Source organism: Mytilus trossulus, chromosome 4 (assembly GCF_036588685.1).
Source record: "Mytilus trossulus isolate FHL-02 chromosome 4, PNRI_Mtr1.1.1.hap1, whole genome shotgun sequence".
Taxonomy (NCBI): domain Eukaryota; kingdom Metazoa; phylum Mollusca; class Bivalvia; order Mytilida; family Mytilidae; genus Mytilus; species Mytilus trossulus.
In genome coordinates, this window is record NC_086376.1 from 19,123,900 (window position 1) to 19,143,769 (window position 19,870).

The 19,870-nt window shown below is 36.1% G+C and overlaps 1 protein-coding gene across 1 annotated transcript in view; it reads right to left on the bottom strand.

Moving 5' to 3' along the window:
- Positions 1 to 19,870, bottom strand: part of LOC134716470 (von Willebrand factor A domain-containing protein 5A-like) — a 390,229-nt gene that overhangs the window by 6,413 nt on the left and 363,946 nt on the right. Inside the window, exon 6 of the mRNA XM_063579472.1 lies at positions 6,193 to 6,288. Coding sequence (XP_063435542.1) covers positions 6,193 to 6,288 — 96 coding nt within the window. The remainder of the gene's footprint in view (positions 1 to 6,192; positions 6,289 to 19,870) is intronic.

Consider the following 19,870-nt stretch of genomic DNA (forward strand, 5'->3'; position numbering starts at 1 on the left):
TATCTTCAATTTTTCACTTATTCTTACTAAATTTGTATAAACTTCAAGATTTAAATTGTTATTTTTTTTTAACCGGTTTTTCTCTCCAGTGAATTTTAATCAATATTTTCAAAGGGTTAATTATTTCTCAGTCGTGTCTTGTCATGGCTTTGTTTGGATTTGTTTGTTTGCTTTTTGGCCTTGAATGTTTGTCTCTAATTAAGAAATAATTCATGGGGCTTGAATATATCGTTATTTTACCACGGGTTGGCCCTTTATGACAAATATTTTACCCTGAGCGATAGCGAGGGGTAAAATATCGGCATAAAGGGACAACCCGTGGTAAAATCTAGATATATTCAAGCCCCATGAATTATTTCGATTCTAATAGGACAAATACGGCATTTTTTGTAGATCGAAGCGCTGTAAGTGGAGGCCATTATTTGCCGTTCCCATAAATTAACGCACTTTTAGATTGGCGTAAAAGAACGGAGCAAACAGAAAAAGTGACATGCTCAAACTATTCACAAAACTTATTTAGATAGATTTGGATGGATTTTAATGATAACTTACTTATATGTCTTCTATGTATTTAACAAATGGGCTTATACAACATTTTAGCATCGTTTGTTTACGTTTCCTTGTTGTGATGATTTTCGGTATCAAAAGCGTGTATTTTCCCGTAAAATGCTTAAATTATAACGTCATCATTATATGACGTTGTGTACTTCATTCATGAAAAAACATATGACGTGGGAGTACGATCGGAACAGCCAATGCAATATATTCATATTTTACCACGGGTGTGTACTCAAAGCGTTTGAAGGACGTCATGTTAGAATATTTTATAATATTGAAAACAACACGTTATTAATTTCTTGCGTCCAAAGCGCTTTTCTGGATTTACCTTCATCAGGAACGCTCAAAGCCAAACATTTGAAATCAGAAGATGTATAAGTACCGAAACCGTTGAAGAGCTGTATGTCAAAAAATACCTAAAATAATAGCCAAATTCATCTAAAGCCAACTTTGCCCGAGGGAGTTGAAACCTTAGTTTCTTAATAAATTATAAATTTATAAACGGACAATTTAAGTAAAGTTTTTTAAATCATGTCAGTACCGAAATACTGACTACCGAGCTCATGATACCCTCGGGGACTGATAGTCCACCAGCAGAGGTATCGACCCAGTGATGTAAAATATTGAAAACAACACGTTATTAATTTCTTGCGTCCGAAGCGCTTTTCTGGATTTACCTTCATCAGGAACGCTCAAAGCCAAACATTTGAAATCAGAAGATGTATAAGTACCGAAACCGTTGAAGAGCTGTATGTCAAAAAATACCTAAAATAATAGCCAAATTCAGCTAAAGCCAACTTTGCCTGAGGGAGTTGAAACCTTAGTTTCTTAATAATTCATAAATATAAACGGCCAATTTTAGTAAAATTTGTTAAATCATGTCAGTACCGAAATACTGACTACCGAGCTCATGATACCCTCGGGGACTGATAGTCCACCAGCAGAGGTATCGACCCAGTGATGTAAAATATTGAAAACAACACGTTATTAATTTCTTGCGTCCGAAGCACTTTTCTGGATTTACCTTCATCAGGAACGCTCAAAGCCAAACATTTGAAATCAGAAGATGTATAAGTACCGAAACCGTTGAAGACCTGTATGTCAAACAATACCTAAAATAATAGACAAATTCAGCTAAAACCAACTTTGCCTGAGGGAGTTAAAACCTTAGTTTCTTAATAATTTATAAATTTATAAACGGACAATTTTAGTAAAGTTTGTTAAATCATGTCAGTACCGAAATACTTACTACCGAGCTCATGATACCCTCGGGGACTGATAGTCCACCAGCAGAGGTATCGACCCAGTGATGTAAAATATTGAAAACAACATGTTATTAATTTCTTGCGTCCGAACCGCTTTTCTGGATTTACCTTCATCAGGAACGCTCAAAGCCAAACATTTGAAATGAGAAGATGTATAAGTACCGAAACCGTTGAAGAGCTGTATGTAAAAAAATACCTAAAATAATAGCCAAATTCATCTAAAGCCAACTTTGCCTGGGGGAGTTGAAACCTTAGTTTCTTAATAAATTATAAATTTATAAACGGACAATTTAAGTAAAGTTTGTTAAATCATGTCAGTACCGAAATACTGACTACCGAGCTCATGATACCCTCGGGGACTGATAGTCCACCAGCAGAGGTATCGACCCAGTGATGTAAAATATTGAAAACAACACGTTATTAATTTCTTGCGTCCGAAGCGCTTTTCTGGATTTACCTTCATCAGGAACGCTCAAAGCCAAACATTTGAAATGAGAAGATGTATAAGTACCGAAACCGTTGAAGAGCTGTATGTCAAAAAATACCTAAAATAATAGCCAAATTCATCTAAAGCCAACTTTGCCTGGGGGAGTTGAAACCTTAGTTTCTTAATAAATTATAAATTTATAAACGGACAATTTAAGTAAAGTTTTGTTAAATCATGTCAGTACCGAAATACTGACTACCGAGCTCATGATACCCTCGGGGACTGATAGTCCACCAGCAGAGGTATCAACCCAGTGATGTAAAATATTGAAAACAACACGTTATTAATTTCTTGCGTCCGAAGCGCTTTTCTGGATTTACCTTCATCAGGAACGCTCAAAGCCAAACATTTGAAATGAGAAGATGTATAAGTACCGAAACCGTTGAAGAGCTGTATGTCAAAAAATACCTAAAATAATAGCCAAATTCATCTAAAGCCAACTTTGCCTGGGGGAGTTGAAACCTTAGTTTCTTAATAAATTATAAATTTATAAACGGACAATTTAAGTAAAGTTTTGTTAAATCATGTCAGTACCGAAATACTGACTACCGAGCTCATGATACCCTCGGGGACTGATAGTCCACCAGCAGAGGTATCGACCCAGTGATGTAAAATATTGAAAACAACACGTTATTAATTTCTTGCGTCCGAAGCGCTTTTCTGGATTTACCTTCATCAGGAACGATCAAAGCCAAACATTTGAAATCAGAAGATGTATAAGTACCGAAACCGTTGAAGAGCTGTATGTAAAAAAATACCTAAAATAATAGCCAAATTCAGCTAAAGCCAACTTTGCCTGAGGGAGTTGAAACCTTAGTTTCTTAATAATTTATAAATTTATAAACGGACAATTTTAGTAAAGTTTGTTAAATCATGTCAGTACCGAAATACTGACTACCGAGCTCATGATACCCTCGTGGTGCATTTGCATTCAGATATCGCAGATCAAATTTATTCGTTCATTGTGTTTTATTTACGTTTTTGATTGAATAAGTCTGCCAATTGATATTTTATCTTGTGTTTGTCTATGTTGTTATGTTATGCTATTGTTTAAGAAAAAGGGAGAAGATTTGGATCCATTTAAACGTTTAATCCCGCTGCAAATGTTTGCACTAGTCCTAAGTCAGGAATCTGATGTACATTAGTTGTCGTTTGTTTATGTAACATATGCGTGTTTCTGGTTTCTGGTTTTTTGTTTATATAGATTAGACCGTTGGTTTTCCCGTTTGAATAGTTTTACACTAGTAATTTTGGGGCCCTTTATAGCTTGTTGTTCGGTGTGAGCCAATGCTCCGTGTTGAAGGCCTTACATTGACCTATAATGGTTTACTTTGTTTAAATTGTTATTTGAATGGAGAGTTGTCTCATTGGCACTCACACCACATCTTCCTATATCTATACATTATTGATATTCATGTCAACACAAAAGTGTTGACTACTAGGCTGGTAATACCCTCGGAACGAAGCGTCCACCCGCAGTGGCATCGACCCAGTGGTGTAAATAGTTATCAAAGGTAAATTAAAGGGTTCACCTCAACTGAAGGTTCTAAGATGGCAGAAATCATTTGGTTGTTTTAAATCAGTTTAAACACATGGATTGCAGACTGACTTACTGGCATCAAAAGGTAAAGGGAGTTTGTGCAAGGAGAACTTAGAAACCATTGCTATCTGAGGTGTAACCTTTGGTTTGAATTCATGTTCGGGGGGGAGGTGCGTGTGTAAAGGTACAGCAACTTATAAGTTAAAAGTACTTTAGATTCATCAAGACAAGTAAAAAGGCACAGAGTAAATCAGGTTATAAGAGAAGATCTAATTAAACGGAACATTTCCTAATGTCCATACCCCTCCAAGATGCATTGTCTATCTATAGGTTGGGATGAAAGTATGCTGTGACCCGAAGAGAAAATCATTCACATGAGATGTTGGCGAGGTAGGCATTGGCAAAACAAGAACCCGGTCTCAGTTAAGAAAGACAATTGACAACCATTATCCGATGTCTATACATATAAGGATTGCAGAGCTTCCCATTGGTACCTAGTACTCAACATACTTCAACAATGATTGTTAAGTTTAAAAAGGCTTATTAGTTTTACAAAAAGAAAGATTACAAACAACGACAGACTACTGATGTTCCTTTGTCACCATCCTACGGTGTTTATATTTCACAGCTCGTTCACTATGCCTGTGTCTAATATGACGTTTTAGTTTCTAAAGAACGTAATCTATGTATTACTGGTAAATTATTAAGCAAGGGATTTCGTTACGATTAATTACTTGAAACATTTACCATTTTTTTCCATAATCATAAAGATTTGATTTTGTTGTTTGGTTTTACCTGTAGAAAACTTATTCAAAACGGAACAGCACATCCTCATTTTTACGGAAATGGTGTTAACCGTGCACGGAAATTTAGAAACGATTTTGGTAAACTTGTCGATCCTTTAAATAAACTTATTCTAAAAGGTTTCAAATTCAAAACTGTAACAAGTGTAATTAAAGGATTGAATATTGCTTTTATTGGTATAAATATTGATTTTGTAGTCAGTAAATTATATCAATATTCATATACAAATTCATGAATCTACATGTTACTTGGCATTGCACAAGGTCATGTTTTTCTCAGAAAGAGGAACCAACTATACCAGAAGGACAGTAAAACTCATAAATCGAAAATAAACTGACAACGCCTGGCTAAAAATGAAAAACAAAAACAAACAAACAAAAGAACACTGAGAAAACTAAAGAATAAGCTGATTGTTTGTGACGTCTTAACACTAAATCCACTAAATCCATTGGATGTTAGACGTGTACGCATTATTTTTTTTATTAGTCGTTTGTGGCTAAAACCTAGCTGTCAGTTAACTGCGATTACTGATTTCAATAGTTCGTTCTTATGTCATACTGTTATAATTCTTTCCAAGGTTAGAACCCGCTAACAAGTTTAACCATGCCAAATTCTGTATGTATTTGCCTGTTCCATTTTAGGAGCCTGTAATTCTGCGGTTGTCGTTTGTTTATGTTTTACATATTTGTTTTTCGTTCATTTTTGTACATAAATATGACCGTTATATTTCTCGTTTTAATTGTTTTTCATTGTTATTTCGGGGTCTTTTCTAGCTTACAATGCTGTATAGGCTTTGCCTATTTTTGAAGGCCATACGGTGATCTATAGTTTTTAATTTCTGTGTCATTTTGGTCTCTTGTGGATAGATGCTTCATTGGCAATCACACCAAATTTTCTTTTTTATACGGACATCAAATGATAAGTATAGGTCACTTGACCTTTGATCGCGACCTTACTGTTGATTCATTGTTTATCATGGGTACCAAAATTAGTTGATTTAGGGAATTGCATTATCGTTGAAAATTGCTTTGATGGTAGTGGCAAAGGCAATGTCTTCATACAAGCCTATAGAAAGTTTGTAATTGACGGAAAATTTAATTTCATGGTTCAACAATACATTGTACCTCTCAAATCCATTAAAATTTGCCCATACACAATAAACATTCCCATTATATAATATTAAATAAAACCTTTTCTATGTCACTTATTTCTGTCTTATTTATTTATTTCTTAATAGCCTTTGTTGAGCAGTACTTTTGGTACGCTGGTCTATTTATGTGTTTCAAAAATTGTTTTTTTCCATCTAAAAATCTTTTTGTAAAAAGTGCATAATTTGTCAATTTTTTACTTGTTTTAACATGTTTTAAAGAAGAAATGGTTTATATATTACTCATAATTATGTGAACATCATCTGCAGGTCATATGCAAGCATTTCTTGACCTCCATAAAACCCACTCAATATCTTTTAGAAAAAGTCAAAAATTTTGTTAAACCTTTACTTGTTTTGAACATATTACAAGAAATGGTCTATATATTACCTTATAGCACGAAACATCTAATGGCATTGAATGCACATTTGCCACCTTCAATTGTGATTTTTCTAGCATTTCTTCATCAAAAGAAGAACTGCATAGCTGAAATAAACACAATGTGTTTAAAATAAAGTTCACAATCAATTGTCATTAAAGCTCCGTTTGCCATATGATACAGAATCTATGTCATGATACTGTAAATAAAACAAGGCGGTTGGGCCTTAGTGTAATGCAAGAAGAACATGTTTGTGTTATATATAATCATTATTAAAAAGGGAATACACGTATATTTCCAGTATTTGTTTCTTCTGTAGCGTGGTACCCGATAATTCTGTATACATTTTTTATTGTTGGTTTCTTTGATCAGGTAAAGGTATATAGATTTTCGTCCTTGAGGTTTGTGAATTATATGGTAACTCTCCGTATTGACGTTTGTAAGAATAACAGACTTGTTGAATTAATTGATTGATTTGTGTTTGCTGTACGCTGCATAAGAGCAAAACGCTATATTGAGGCGACTGATTTATTGAAAAAAATCAACTTATATAAACTTTATTATGATTAAAATTTCCTCAATGCATAAATATTTTAGATAACTTAATGTGTTCAAATCCATTCAATAGACATTTCTGTAACCTTCTTTCTTAAATAAAGAATATGGATAACGGGGGAAAAAATCCGAAGAAAGTTTAGTAATTGTTATTAAGTAATCGGAAACGGTATAATTGATCTTGTAAAGGAATCAACAAACCCTTATTACACAAACATAGTTTCCTCGGACATTGTTTTATTTCGTCTGCCTTGTTACGACTTGGTCTTGTAACTGGTATCAAATAACAAAATCTGATGGAATTAGCGAGTGTTTCTTAACAGAGGTAGCACTGTGCTTAATATTTGATTGAATTCAAAACCGTATGTATACTTAGGTAAACGAATTTATAGTTGTTCTTAATGTAAAAACAAAAGGAAAGATAAGACATACTGTAGGGTCAACAATTTCATCAAGTACATTTCAAGAACTAGTACTATACAATAATCAAGGTCATTTATCATTATGATTTAAACTAAATCATTACACAATTTTTAGGAACAACAAGTTCCATTTCAAGGAACAGACATTTCGTCCCAATATGTCTTTGATATTGCGAAACAAATGATACTCTTCCACAGAGTCATCTCATCTTGGTCAATATATTTAAACTTTAGTCAGTTCGGTTTTCCATTCATTCATTGAAAACTTCAAATTTCTTCTAAGAGAAATCAATAACTGATTGATTAATTGACGTGAGGCTCAAATGATCTACTAAGTAGACGAACAAACAAGAAGTCAACTAATAAAACTGTCTGTGATGTAATATTTATTCAATCTCAATAACATATTTTCAAGCTGTTTAATGTAAAGCTTGTATACAAACATTAAAACTTGATTACTGACAAAATTTTCCTATAAAAAAAGATTGTAAGTATGTCTGACAAACAAACACTCTGGAATGACGAGGGTTGAAATAAGGCGTTTTTATATATATATATTTTCTATAACTAAACAAATACACAAAAAAACTCACAAATTTTAGTATGAACAATGTAATAGATATTGTCAGGACTCAACTTTTTATGATTAGAGCATATATTGAACATATGATTTTTTTTTTTATAATTATTGAGTCAATACTTCATCTCACCAAAACCTCTTTTAAAATATCAAATGATATTTTAGTAAGATGGATGTGATGCTTTATTCACAAAATCAATGAGCTTCTCCCTTTTTTCTATATTTTGCTATGTATAAATTCTTAACAATCCAGCGATGCAAACTGAAAAAAACCCATCCTGAAACCATCTGATTGATATATTTCTATATGTATGTGAAGTTAGCAGCCGGTTCGTTATTCGATATTCGATATTCAATATCCAACCGGCTGCTAGCAGTCGGTTGGATATTCAAAATTTTGTTGAAAATCTTAAAAAAAAAATAATACTTGATAACATTAAAAACATGATTTTCATAGTTAAGATGACTGATAAGAAACGTAGGAAATCGTAAAATGACCTCTTCAAGCTGTTTTAAGTTCTCGTTGTCCTCGAATATAAACCCTTTTCTATGTTGCATATTAATTTTGTCTTTATATAAATAGATTGTTGTCAATAAAACAACTTCAGAGATTTACTTTTATACATGATATTTCTGTAAACAAAAAGAAAAACCACTACATATACATGTAACTCTAGAAAACATTATGAAATATAAATAGAAATATTTATGGAATGCCCAAAAAAGAAATATATAGTGAAAACCTACCTGGGACCGCTTAAATGAGTGTGAGACCCCCTTGGTCTTTCAATGTCCGTAAAATTTAATCAAATCATAGACTCTGTATATGTAAAGGTTGTATTAGAAGGATTTCCCAGAATATTGTCATATTCGATATCTATGGAGGGCTTATATTGTCACTTTTCACTTAAAAATTATCAAAATTTTAGGACAAAGGGCACAGGGCAATGGTGATAGCTTCGTGATCTTTCAATCTGTCTAATATTAAGCAGACATTTAGTCAATAGGTAGATACAAACGTGACTGAAGGGAATTTGGGTACACTTTCTGTCTTTCATGTTTATGGAGCGCCCAAAGTGCCAGTTGGATATTCAAAATATACAGTGAAAACCTACCTGAGACCGCTTAAATGAGTGTGAGACCCCCTTGGTCTTTCAATGTCCGTAAAATTTAATTAAATCATAGACTCTGTATATGTTAAGGTTGTATTAGAAGGATTTCCCAGAATATTGTCATATTCGATATCTATGGAGGGCTTATATTGTCACTTTTCACTTAAAAATTATCAAAATTTCAGGACAAAGGGCACAGGGCAATGGTGATAGCTTCCTGATCTTTCAATCTGTCTAATATTAAGCAGACATTTAGTCAATAGGTAGATACAAACGTGACTAAAAGGAATTTGGGTACACTTTCTGTCTTTCATGTTTATGGAGCGCCCAAAGTGCCAGTTGGATATTCAAAATATACAGTGAAAACCTACCTGAGACCGCTTAAGTGAGTGTGAGACCCCCTTGGTCTTTCAATGTCCGTAAAATTTAATTAAATCATAGACTCTGTATATGTAAAGGTTGTATTAGAAGGATTTCCCAGAATATTGTCATATTCGATATCTATGGAGGGCTTATATTGTCACTTTTCACTTAAAAATTATCAAAATTTTAGGACAAAGGGCACAGGGCAATGGTGATAGCTTCGTGATCTTTCAATCTGTCTAATATTAAGCAGACATTTAGTCAATAGGTAGATACAAACGTGACTAAAAGGAATTTGGGTACACTTTCTGTCTTTCATGTTTATGGAGCGCCCAAAGTGCCAGTCGGATATTCAAAATATACAGTGAAAACCTACATGAGACCGCTTAAGTGAGTGTGAGACCCCCTTGGTCTTTCAATGTCCGTAAAATTTAATTCAATCATAGACTCTGTATATGTAAAGGTTGTATTAGAAGGATTTCCCAGAATATTGTCATATTCGATATCTATGGAGGGCTTATATTGTCACTTTTCACTTAAAAATTATCAAAATTTTAGGACAAAGGGCACAGGGCAATGGTGATAGCTTCCTGATCTTTCAATCTGTCTAATATTAAGCAGACATTTAGTCAATAGCTAGATACAAACGTGACTAAAAGGAATTTGGGTACACTTCCTGTCTTTTATGTTTACGGAGCGTCCAAAGTGCCAGTTGGATATTCAAAATATACAGTGAAAACCTACCTGAGACCGCTTAAATGAGTGTGAGACCCCCTTGGTCTTTCAATGTCCGTAAAATTTAATTAATCATAGACTCTGTATATGTTAAGGTTGTATTAGAAGGATTTCCCAGAATATTGTCATATTCGATATCTATGGAGGGTTTATATTGTCACTTTTCACTTAAAAATTATCAAAATTTTAGGACAAAGGGCACAAGGCAATGGTGATAGCTTCCTGATCTTTCAATCTGTCTAATATTAAGCAGACATTTAGTCAATAGGTAGATACAAATGTGACTAAAAGGAATTTGGGTACACTTCCTGTCTTTAATGTTTACGGAGCGCCCAAAGTGCCAGTTGGATATTCAAAATATACAGTGAAAACCTACCTGAGACCGCTTAAATGAGTGTGAGACCCCCTTGGTCTTTAAATGTCCGTAAAATTTAATTAAATCATAGACTCTGTATATGTAATGGTTGTATTAGAAGGATTTCCCAGAATATTGTCATATTCGATATCTATGGAGGGCTTATATTGTCACTTTTCACTTAAAAATTATCAAAATTTTAGGACAAAGGGCACAGGGCAATGGTGATAGCTCCCTGGTCTTTCAATCTGTCTAATATTAAGCAGACATTTAGTCAATAGGTAGATACAAACGTGACTAAAAGGAATTTGGGTACACTTCCTGTCTTTCATGTTTACGGAGCGCCCAAAGTGCCAGTTGGATATTCAAATTATACAGTGAAAACCTACCTGAGACCGCTTAAATGAGTGTGAGACCCCCCTGGTCTTTCAATGTCCGTAAAATTTAATTAAATCATAGACTCTGTATATGTAAAGGTTGTATTAGAAGGATTTCCCAGAATATCGTCATATTCGATATCTATGGAGGGCTTATATAGTCACTTTTCACATAAAAATTATCAAAATTTTAGGACAAAGGGCACAAGGCAATGGTGATAGCTTCCTGATCTTTCAATCTGTCTAATATTAAGCAGACATTTAGTCAATAGGTAGATACAAACGTAACTAAAAGGAATTTTGGTACACTTCCTGTCTTTTATGTTTACGGAGCGCCTAAAGTGCCAGTTGGATATTCATAATAAACAGTGAAAACCTACCTGAGACCGCTTAAATGAATGTGAGACCCCCTGGTCTTTCAATGTCCGTAAAATTTAATTCAATCATAGACTCTGTATATGTAAAGGTTGTATTAGAAGGATTTCCCAGAATATTGTCATATTCGATATCTATGGAGGGTTTATATTGTAACTTTTCACTTAAAAATTATCAAAATTTTAGGACAAAAAGCACAGGTTAATGGTGATTACTTCCCTGATCTTTCAATCTGTCTAATATTAAGCAGACATTTAGTCAATAGGTAGATACAAACGTGACTAAAAGGAATTTGGGTACACTTCCTGTCTTTCATGTTTACGGAGCGCCCAAAGTGCCAGTTGGATATTCAAAATATACATTGAAAACCTACCTGAGACCGTTTAAATGAGAGTGAGACCCTCCTGGTCTTTCAATGTCTGTAAAATTTAATTCAATCATAGACTCTGTATATGTAAAGGTTGTATTAGAAGGATTTCCCAGAATATTGTCATATTCGATATCTATGGAGGGCTTATATTGTCACTTTTCACTTAAAAATTATCAAAATTTTAGGACAAAGGGCACAGGTTAATGGTGATTACTTCCCTGATCTTTCAATCTGTCTAATATTAAGCAGACATTTAGTCAATAGGTAGATACAAAGGTGACTAAAAGGAATTTTGGTACACTTCCTGTCTTTCATGTTTACGGAGCGCCGAAAGTGCCAGTTTGATATTCAAAATATACAGTGAAAACCTACCTGAGATCGCTTAAATGAGTGTGAGATCCCCTTGGTCTTTCAATGTCCGTTAAATTTAATTAAATCATAGACTCTGTATATGTAAAGGTTGTATTAGAAGGATTTCCCAGAATATTGTCATATTCGATATCTATGGAGGGCTTATATTGTCATTTTTCACTTAAAAATTATCAAAATTTTAGGACAAAGGGCACAGGGCAATGGTGATAGCTCCCTGATCTTTCAATCTGTCTAATATTAAGCAGACATTTAGTCAATAGGTAGATACAAACGTGACTAAAAGAAATTTGGGTACACCTCCTGTCTTTTATGTTTACGGAGCGCCCAAAGTGGCAGTTGGATATTCAAAATATACAGTGAAAACCTACCTGAGACCGCTTAAATGAATGTGAGACCCCCTGTCCTTTCAATGTCCGTAAAATTTAATGCAATCATAGACTCTGTATATGTAAAGGTTGTATTAGAAGGATTTCCCAGAATATTGTCATATTCGATATCTATGGAGGGCTTATATTGTCACTTTTCACTTAAAAATTATCAAAATTTTAGGACAAAGGGCACAGGTTAATGGTGATTACTTCCCTGATCTTTCAATCTGTCTAATATTAAGCAGACATTTAGTCAATAGGTAGATACAAAGGTGACTAAAAGGAATTTTGGTACACTTCCTGTCTTTCATGTTTACGGAGCGCCGAAAGTGCCAGTTTGATATTCAAAATATACAGTGAAAACCTACCTGAGATCGCTTAAATGAGTGTGAGATCCCCTTGGTCTTTCAATGTCCGTTAAATTTAATTAAATCATAGACTCTGTATATGTAAAGGTTGTATTAGAAGGATTTCCCAGAATATTGTCATATTCGATATCTATGGAGGGCTTATATTGTCATTTTTCACTTAAAAATTATCAAAATTTTAGGACAAAGGGCACAGGGCAATGGTGATAGCTCCCTGATCTTTCAATCTGTCTAATATTAAGCAGACATTTAGTCAATAGGTAGATACAAACGTGACTAAAAGAAATTTGGGTACACTTCCTGTCTTTTATGTTTACGGAGCGCCGAAAGTGCCAGTTTGATATTCAAAATATACAGTGAAAACCTACCTGAGATCGCTTAAATGAGTGTGAGATCCCCGTGGTCTTTCAATGTCCATTAAATTTAATTAAATCATAGACTCTGTATATGTAAAGGTTGTATTCGAAGGATTACCCAGAATATTGTCATATTCGATATCTATGGAGGGCTTATATTGTCACTTTTCACTTAAAAAATATCAAAATTTTAGGACAAAAGGCACAGGGCAATGGTGATAGCTCCCTGATCTTTCAATCTGTCTAATATTAAGCAGACATTTAGTCAATAGGTAGATACAAATGTGACTAAAAGGAATTTGGGTACACTTCCTGTCTTTTATGTTTACGGAGCGCCCAAAGTGCCAGTTTGATATTCAAAATATACAGTGAAACCCTACCTGAGACCGTTTAAATGAGTGTGAGACCCCCCTGGTCTTTCAATGTCCGTAAAATTTAATTCAATCATAGACTCTGTATATGTTAAGGTTGTATTAGAAGGATTTCCCAGAATATTGTCATATTCGATATCTATGGAGGGCTTATATTGTCACTTTTCACTTAAATATTATCAAAATTTTAGGACAAAAGGCACAGGTTAATGGTAATGGCTCCCTGATCTTTCAATCTGTCTAATATTAAGCAGACATTTAGTCAATAGGTAGATACAAACGTGACTAAAAGGAATTTGGGTACACTTCCTGTCTTTTATGTTTACGGAGCGCCCAAAGTGCCAGTTTGATATTCAAAATATACAGTGAAACCCTACCTTAAACCGTTTAAATGAGTGTGAGACCCCCGTGGTCTTTCAATGTCCGTAAAATTTAATTCAATCATAGACTCTGTATATAAACGTTGTATTAGAAGGATTTACCAGAATATTGTCATATTCGATATCTATGGAGGGCTTATATTGTCACTTTTCACTTAAAAATTATCAAAATTTTAGGACAAAGGGCACAGGGCAATGGTGATAGCTCCCTGATCTTTCAATCTGTCTAATATTAAGCAGACATTTAGTCAATAGGTAGATACAAACGTGACTAAAAGGAATTTGGGTACACTTCCTGTCTTTTATGTTTACGGAGCGCCCAAAGTGCCAGTTTGATATTCAAAATATACAGTGAAACCCTACCTGAGACCGTTTAAATGAGTGTGAGACCCCCCTGGTCTTTCAATGTCCATAAAATTTAATTCAATCATAGACTCTGTATATGTAAAGATTGTATTAGAAGGATTTCCCAGAATATTGTCATATTCGATATCTATGGAGGGCTTATATTGTCACTTTTCACTTAAAAATTATCAAAATTTTAGGACAAAGGGCACAGGGCAATGGTGATAGCTCCCTGGTCTTTCAATCTGTCTAATATTAAGCAGACATTTAGTCAATAGGTAGATACAAACGTGACTAAAAGGAATTTGGGTACACTTCCTGTCTTTCATGTTTACGGAGCGCCTAAAGTGCCAGTTGGATATTCAAAATATAGAAAACCTACCTGAGATCGCTTAAATGAGTGTGAGACCCCCTGGTCTTTCAATGTCCGTAAAATTTAATTAAATCATAGACTCTGTATATGTAAAGGTTTTATTAGAAGGATTTCCCAGAATATTGTCATCTTCGATATCTATGGAGGGCTTATATTGTCACTTTTCACTTAAAAATCATCCAAATTTTAGGACAAAGGGCACAGGGCAATGGTGATAGCTCCCTGATCTTTCAATCTGTCTAATATTAAGCAGACATTTAGTCAATAGGTAGATACAAACGTGACTAAAAAGAATTTGGGTGCACTTCCTGTCTTTCATGTTTACGGAGCGCCCAAAGTGCCAGTTGGATGTTCAAAATATACATTGAAAACCTACCTGAGACCGTTTAAATGAGTGTGAGACCCCCCTGGTCTTTCAATGTCCGTAAAATTTAAATAAATCATAGACTCTGTATATGTAAAGGTTGTTTTAGAAGGATTTCCAAGAATATCGTCATATTCGATATCTATGGAGGGCTTATATTGTCACTTTTCACTTAAAAATTATCAAAATTTTAGGACAAAGGGCACAGGGCAATGGTGATAATTCCCTGGTCTTTCAATCTGTCTAATATTAAGCAGAAATTTAGTCAATAGGTAGATACAAACGTGACTAAAAGGAATTTGGGTACACTTCCTGTCTTTCATGTTTACGGAGCGCCCAAAGTGCCAGTTGGATATTCAAAATATACAGTGAAAACCTACCTGAGACCGCTTAAATGAGTGTGAGACCCCCTTGGTCTTTCAATGTCCGTAAAATTTAATTAAATCATAGACTCTGTATATATAAAGGTTGCATTAGAAGGATTTCCCAGAATATTGTCATATTCGATATCTATGGAGGGCTTATATTGTCACTTTTCACTTAAAAATTATCAAAATTTTAGGACAAAGGGCACAGGGCAATGGTGATAGCCCCCTGATCTTTCAATTTGCCTTACATTAAGCAAAGATTTAGTTAATAGGTAGACAAACATTATAACCTTATGTTGGAAGGGGCAACTTTCCCCACTTGAGGTTGTGAGATCGAGATTAAGCAAGCAGGTGACCACAGTCATGGCAAAGAGAGAGACCCAATTGAGCTCTGCAAATTATGAGCTATTGGATGAAAAAACCAAGCGCACCGGGTATGATTACCACGAATTTTATAGTTTTTTTTATATGGACGATAGGATAGAAAGATCAAAAACCGGGTCTAAAAACCATTGAATTGGGGATAGCGGTTTTGGGTGACCTAAATTGATTTCAATTTGGATTGTTAGGATAAAGACATGGATCCAACAGCTAAAATTAGCTCGAATTAGTTGTTGAAAACGTCAAAGCCCTGAGAGGTATTATCAAAATGAAGCACCTCCGATAGTACTCCCAGATAAGAAAAGATCAGTTGATTAAGTTGATCGGAACGAAGACCAACATTATTTGAGCGTTGTCCCAACCCTATACGAGGAAGGATATTATCACCCAGGTCAAATAGCATGGGTTGCGAGGGGTTAAAAGTATGTCTAAAGATCAACTACTGTAGATATTACCGGAAAAGATCAGAGAAGATAGGAAAGCCATTGGGGATAAAATTGAGGTACATCCACTGAAGAAAGTCTTTAAAGATGTATTTACTAACTGAAAGATGACCCCAATTATTGACATAGAGGTGCAGACTTTCCTTGAGGTCTCTTGAATCTCAAGGATGGAAATTATAGACGATTGGGCATTGAAAGGATAGAAAGTCAATATGATGCTGCACTGTGAAGATTAACTAAACAGGTAAGATGGATGATGAGAACGTGGGATTCTTATACTAGGGAAACTCGATTTTCACTTCTACCACGTGCACGGACTTGCTTAAAACACTCGAGGAGATGGATGAAAAGATCGGAGAAAAGACAGTGGACCTCTGAAAAAAGTGGCTGGACATCGAAGGCAATTGTTAAATTTCAAGTCAATTTTAACAAAAACCGACCTATGGGCCGGCGTGGATCAAAGCCAAGAAGGCTGTAATCAATGTGAAAAATAACGACGAGAAGTGTTTCAATACTTTTGACCTTGCACCATAACGAGGTAGACCCAAAACAAACAGACAGGGTTACACAGAGCTCAATCTGGTTAGCCTTAAGGATATTAATAAATTTGAGAAAGCCAATTCTATCCTGGCGGTTAATGTATTTAGAAAGATGATAGTGAATTATACCCGCTGCGCATTTCAAACGTTGGTGAACAACGGGAAAGAGAACTCAACTTACTGCTGATCGAAGGCTACAGGTGCTTGACCCACTTTTATAGCAAGGAAGTCCTGGACACCAACAAAGAGTGTTGCGTCACCCACAAGACAGTCAAGACCGAGCTGCCCAAAAAGGGGACATACCAGATGACCTTTGTCAACAACACCCACTCGATGAGAGTCCCTTTGGTGGTGTAAGCGGACTTTGAGTGCTTTGATTTACAGATAAGGTTGACACCAAAAATATATGGTAGAAATACACAGTTAGAAGTTTAGTTTCGCATTATGGTCATGGTGAATTTTTTAAATATGAAAGTTTTTGTACAATAAAATAGATTTATAGATAATTAAAGAATAATATAGCCTTCTTAATGGGATTATATGAACATTTAGATTGTTTTTAGAATGTTTTATATGGCATTTATCTGTTTGACAGTCCGTATTTCCCTATCCGTAACACCCATAAATTATTGTATTGTTTATCAACAAAAATTTATTGATCGATCTTTCCAATTCAATTTTATGGAAAAACGAGCAGAAATGCATGTGTTTGCTTAACGTCCAGTGGCAAATATTTCATGCATATTCAGGACGAGACCAAGTTAACAATAAATACAATAGGTAGGTTGATGCAATAGAGGCCATCTGGGATGATGGTCGGGGAAATTTGGACTGCCACTGGAAAATGAGTGTATTGGATAGGGACAGAAATTTTGCCTTGCAACAGGCAACCTCAAAGAGTTGTTGCAAGGGTTCTTAACGTGCAAAGAGTGTGGCACTCTCTTTAAACGAGGCATCGGATATAACGTCCCCCGTCTGACCGGACGTGACTTCGAAATTGATACATCCCGCACAGCCAAACGGACGCCCCAATTCGGCAAGCGTTTTACTGTCGGTCGGGAGAAGACCAAGTTACCATATTTCTATACCCCAGTCACCCTTGGGGTGTATATAAACAAGAAGATGGGATTTGATTACCAATGAGACAATTATCCACAAAAGACCAAAATGACACATACATTAGCAACTATAGGTCAATGTACGGCATTCAACAAAGTCCATACCGCATAGTCAGCTATAAAAAGCCCCGATAAGACAATGTAAAACTATTCAAACGAGAAAAATAACGCATAAACAAACGACAACCACTGAACTACAGGCTCCTGACTTGGGACAGGCACATACATAAATAATGTGGCGGGGTTACACATGTTAGCGGGATCCCAACCCTCCCCTAACCTGGGACAGTGGTATATATAACAGTACAACATAAGAACGAACTATCATCATCATTGAAAGTGGCTTAACTCATCAGATGGACAAGTGGACGTGGGCGGGTAATGTCTATGGTTTCAGGAAAGGTATCCTGTTCAAACCAACGCCTAGGGGCGTTCAAACAAACGCTTAGGGGAGTTCACGACAACGCTATAAATAATGAAGTTTATAAAGATTACAGACCCTAAACAGTGTGAGGCGCTCGCAAGGGAGTTGCAAGAGATCAAGCGGAAGATTCGAGCCAGTTACATGCAGCATCGACTCCCGAAGATTGTACTCATTTCCAATGTATTAAGCCTGTGGTTGAGGCTCAGCAAGAGGCAGCTTCACCGATCACCACAACGATCTAATACCTTCCTGCAGCAGTGACAGTCCTCCCTCCTCCACCGTTGGACCACCCATTTCCCATTGCAGCACCTACAGACACCATCCTCGGACCTTGAGCACAGCATGGTGTGCAGCTCAGTAACAATCCTTCCGCATACCACACCTTTGGATCGCGAACTGAAAACGATGGTATCTTCATCGGAAGCTAACCAGTTACTTCTGACGGCGATAATATTTTTGTGGAAGGTATGAGGTACAAAGTAACCCTTGACCTCTGGGAACTCATGGTGAAAAAGAAACCAGAATCGTTCGAGCCCGACGTTTTTAAGAACTTGTTGACTATGCAGAGCTCCTGAGCAGTTCCGGTGCCATGTGCCATGTATCAAGGTAATTAACCCTCTCGAGAACCCGAAGGCGATAAAGAGTTACAAGTGGACGAATATTGTGTCGCACATCTAAAGCAAGATAAGCATTATAGCGGACTTCAAACCGTATCTCTACGCTCCGACTTTGACCAGATCCTCTATCGCTGCAACGCTGCCTACTGTGCTGGAAAAAATGGTGTGCGCAACGAGACTGTGGCGATCCTCGATGCCATGACGAAAGGTGAACACATCAGCATCAAAGAATATAAGCAACCCCATCGTAATATTCTGTAAATAAATGTTAAGAATTAAGAAAGGTTTTGCTTTGACACTATCGCCGTTATCGCTGGTCGCATGTTCATCACCTCTACTGTCAAGACCTTGGAAAGTGAGGCTATGATCGCTGCCACCTATGCAGCCATGATAGAATTTGAAAAGGTGGTAGCCAAAGTCGTCGACCATGACGTTGACAAAGTGAACCGCCCTCGAAATCCCAGTGTCCAACGCAGCAAGCCCAATCAACAGCTCAGTGTTGAACGCAGTAAGCTCCACAACCAAACCCAGTTAAACAATCTCATCTCTGGTCGAGGAATCGCTACCATTCACGACTTCCTCCAAAGCTATAAATAAATACATAATGTCTGACATCCTTACAATCACAGAAGGGTTGACCTTCGATGAAAGTCTTCAAAAATATTAATACCAGGTTCACGATTTCGAACCTTAACCTGGCGCCCAACTTACCTACTCTGGAGCGGAGATCCGAATCAACATTGCAGGACCTGTTCCTCCACTCAACCGAGCGTTATCTCTGAGTAGAAGGGCGACTTCAAACGCACGACGGTACTGCATATGCAGACGTTAATCTCATTCACAATGGTATCATGTATCTCTTCAAAATTATCTGTTATCGACTTTCCGGCCAGCAGATTGAACACATTAACGACCCCGGCATCGCCACTACTATGCTGGGAATGTTAACCTACCCCGACGACTTCTCTAACTCGTAGGGTCTCAACCAACTGTGGCATAAGGATTTTTCCACCAATGCCGAGGCTGAGAACACTAGATTTGCAGCCTGCCATGGATACATTATCACCAAGCACACTAACAAAGGATCGTACTCGTTTGCCATCCCCCTGAAACGTATTTTGGGATGATTACAACAAAATAGTGTACGGGTTCAGGCACGAACTGCCACTAGTTCGCAATTCAGATGCAAATACCATTCTTAGGGCAGCCGCCGTCAATAACGTGGCAAACATAATCCTTATTAAGATCTCTTGGTTCC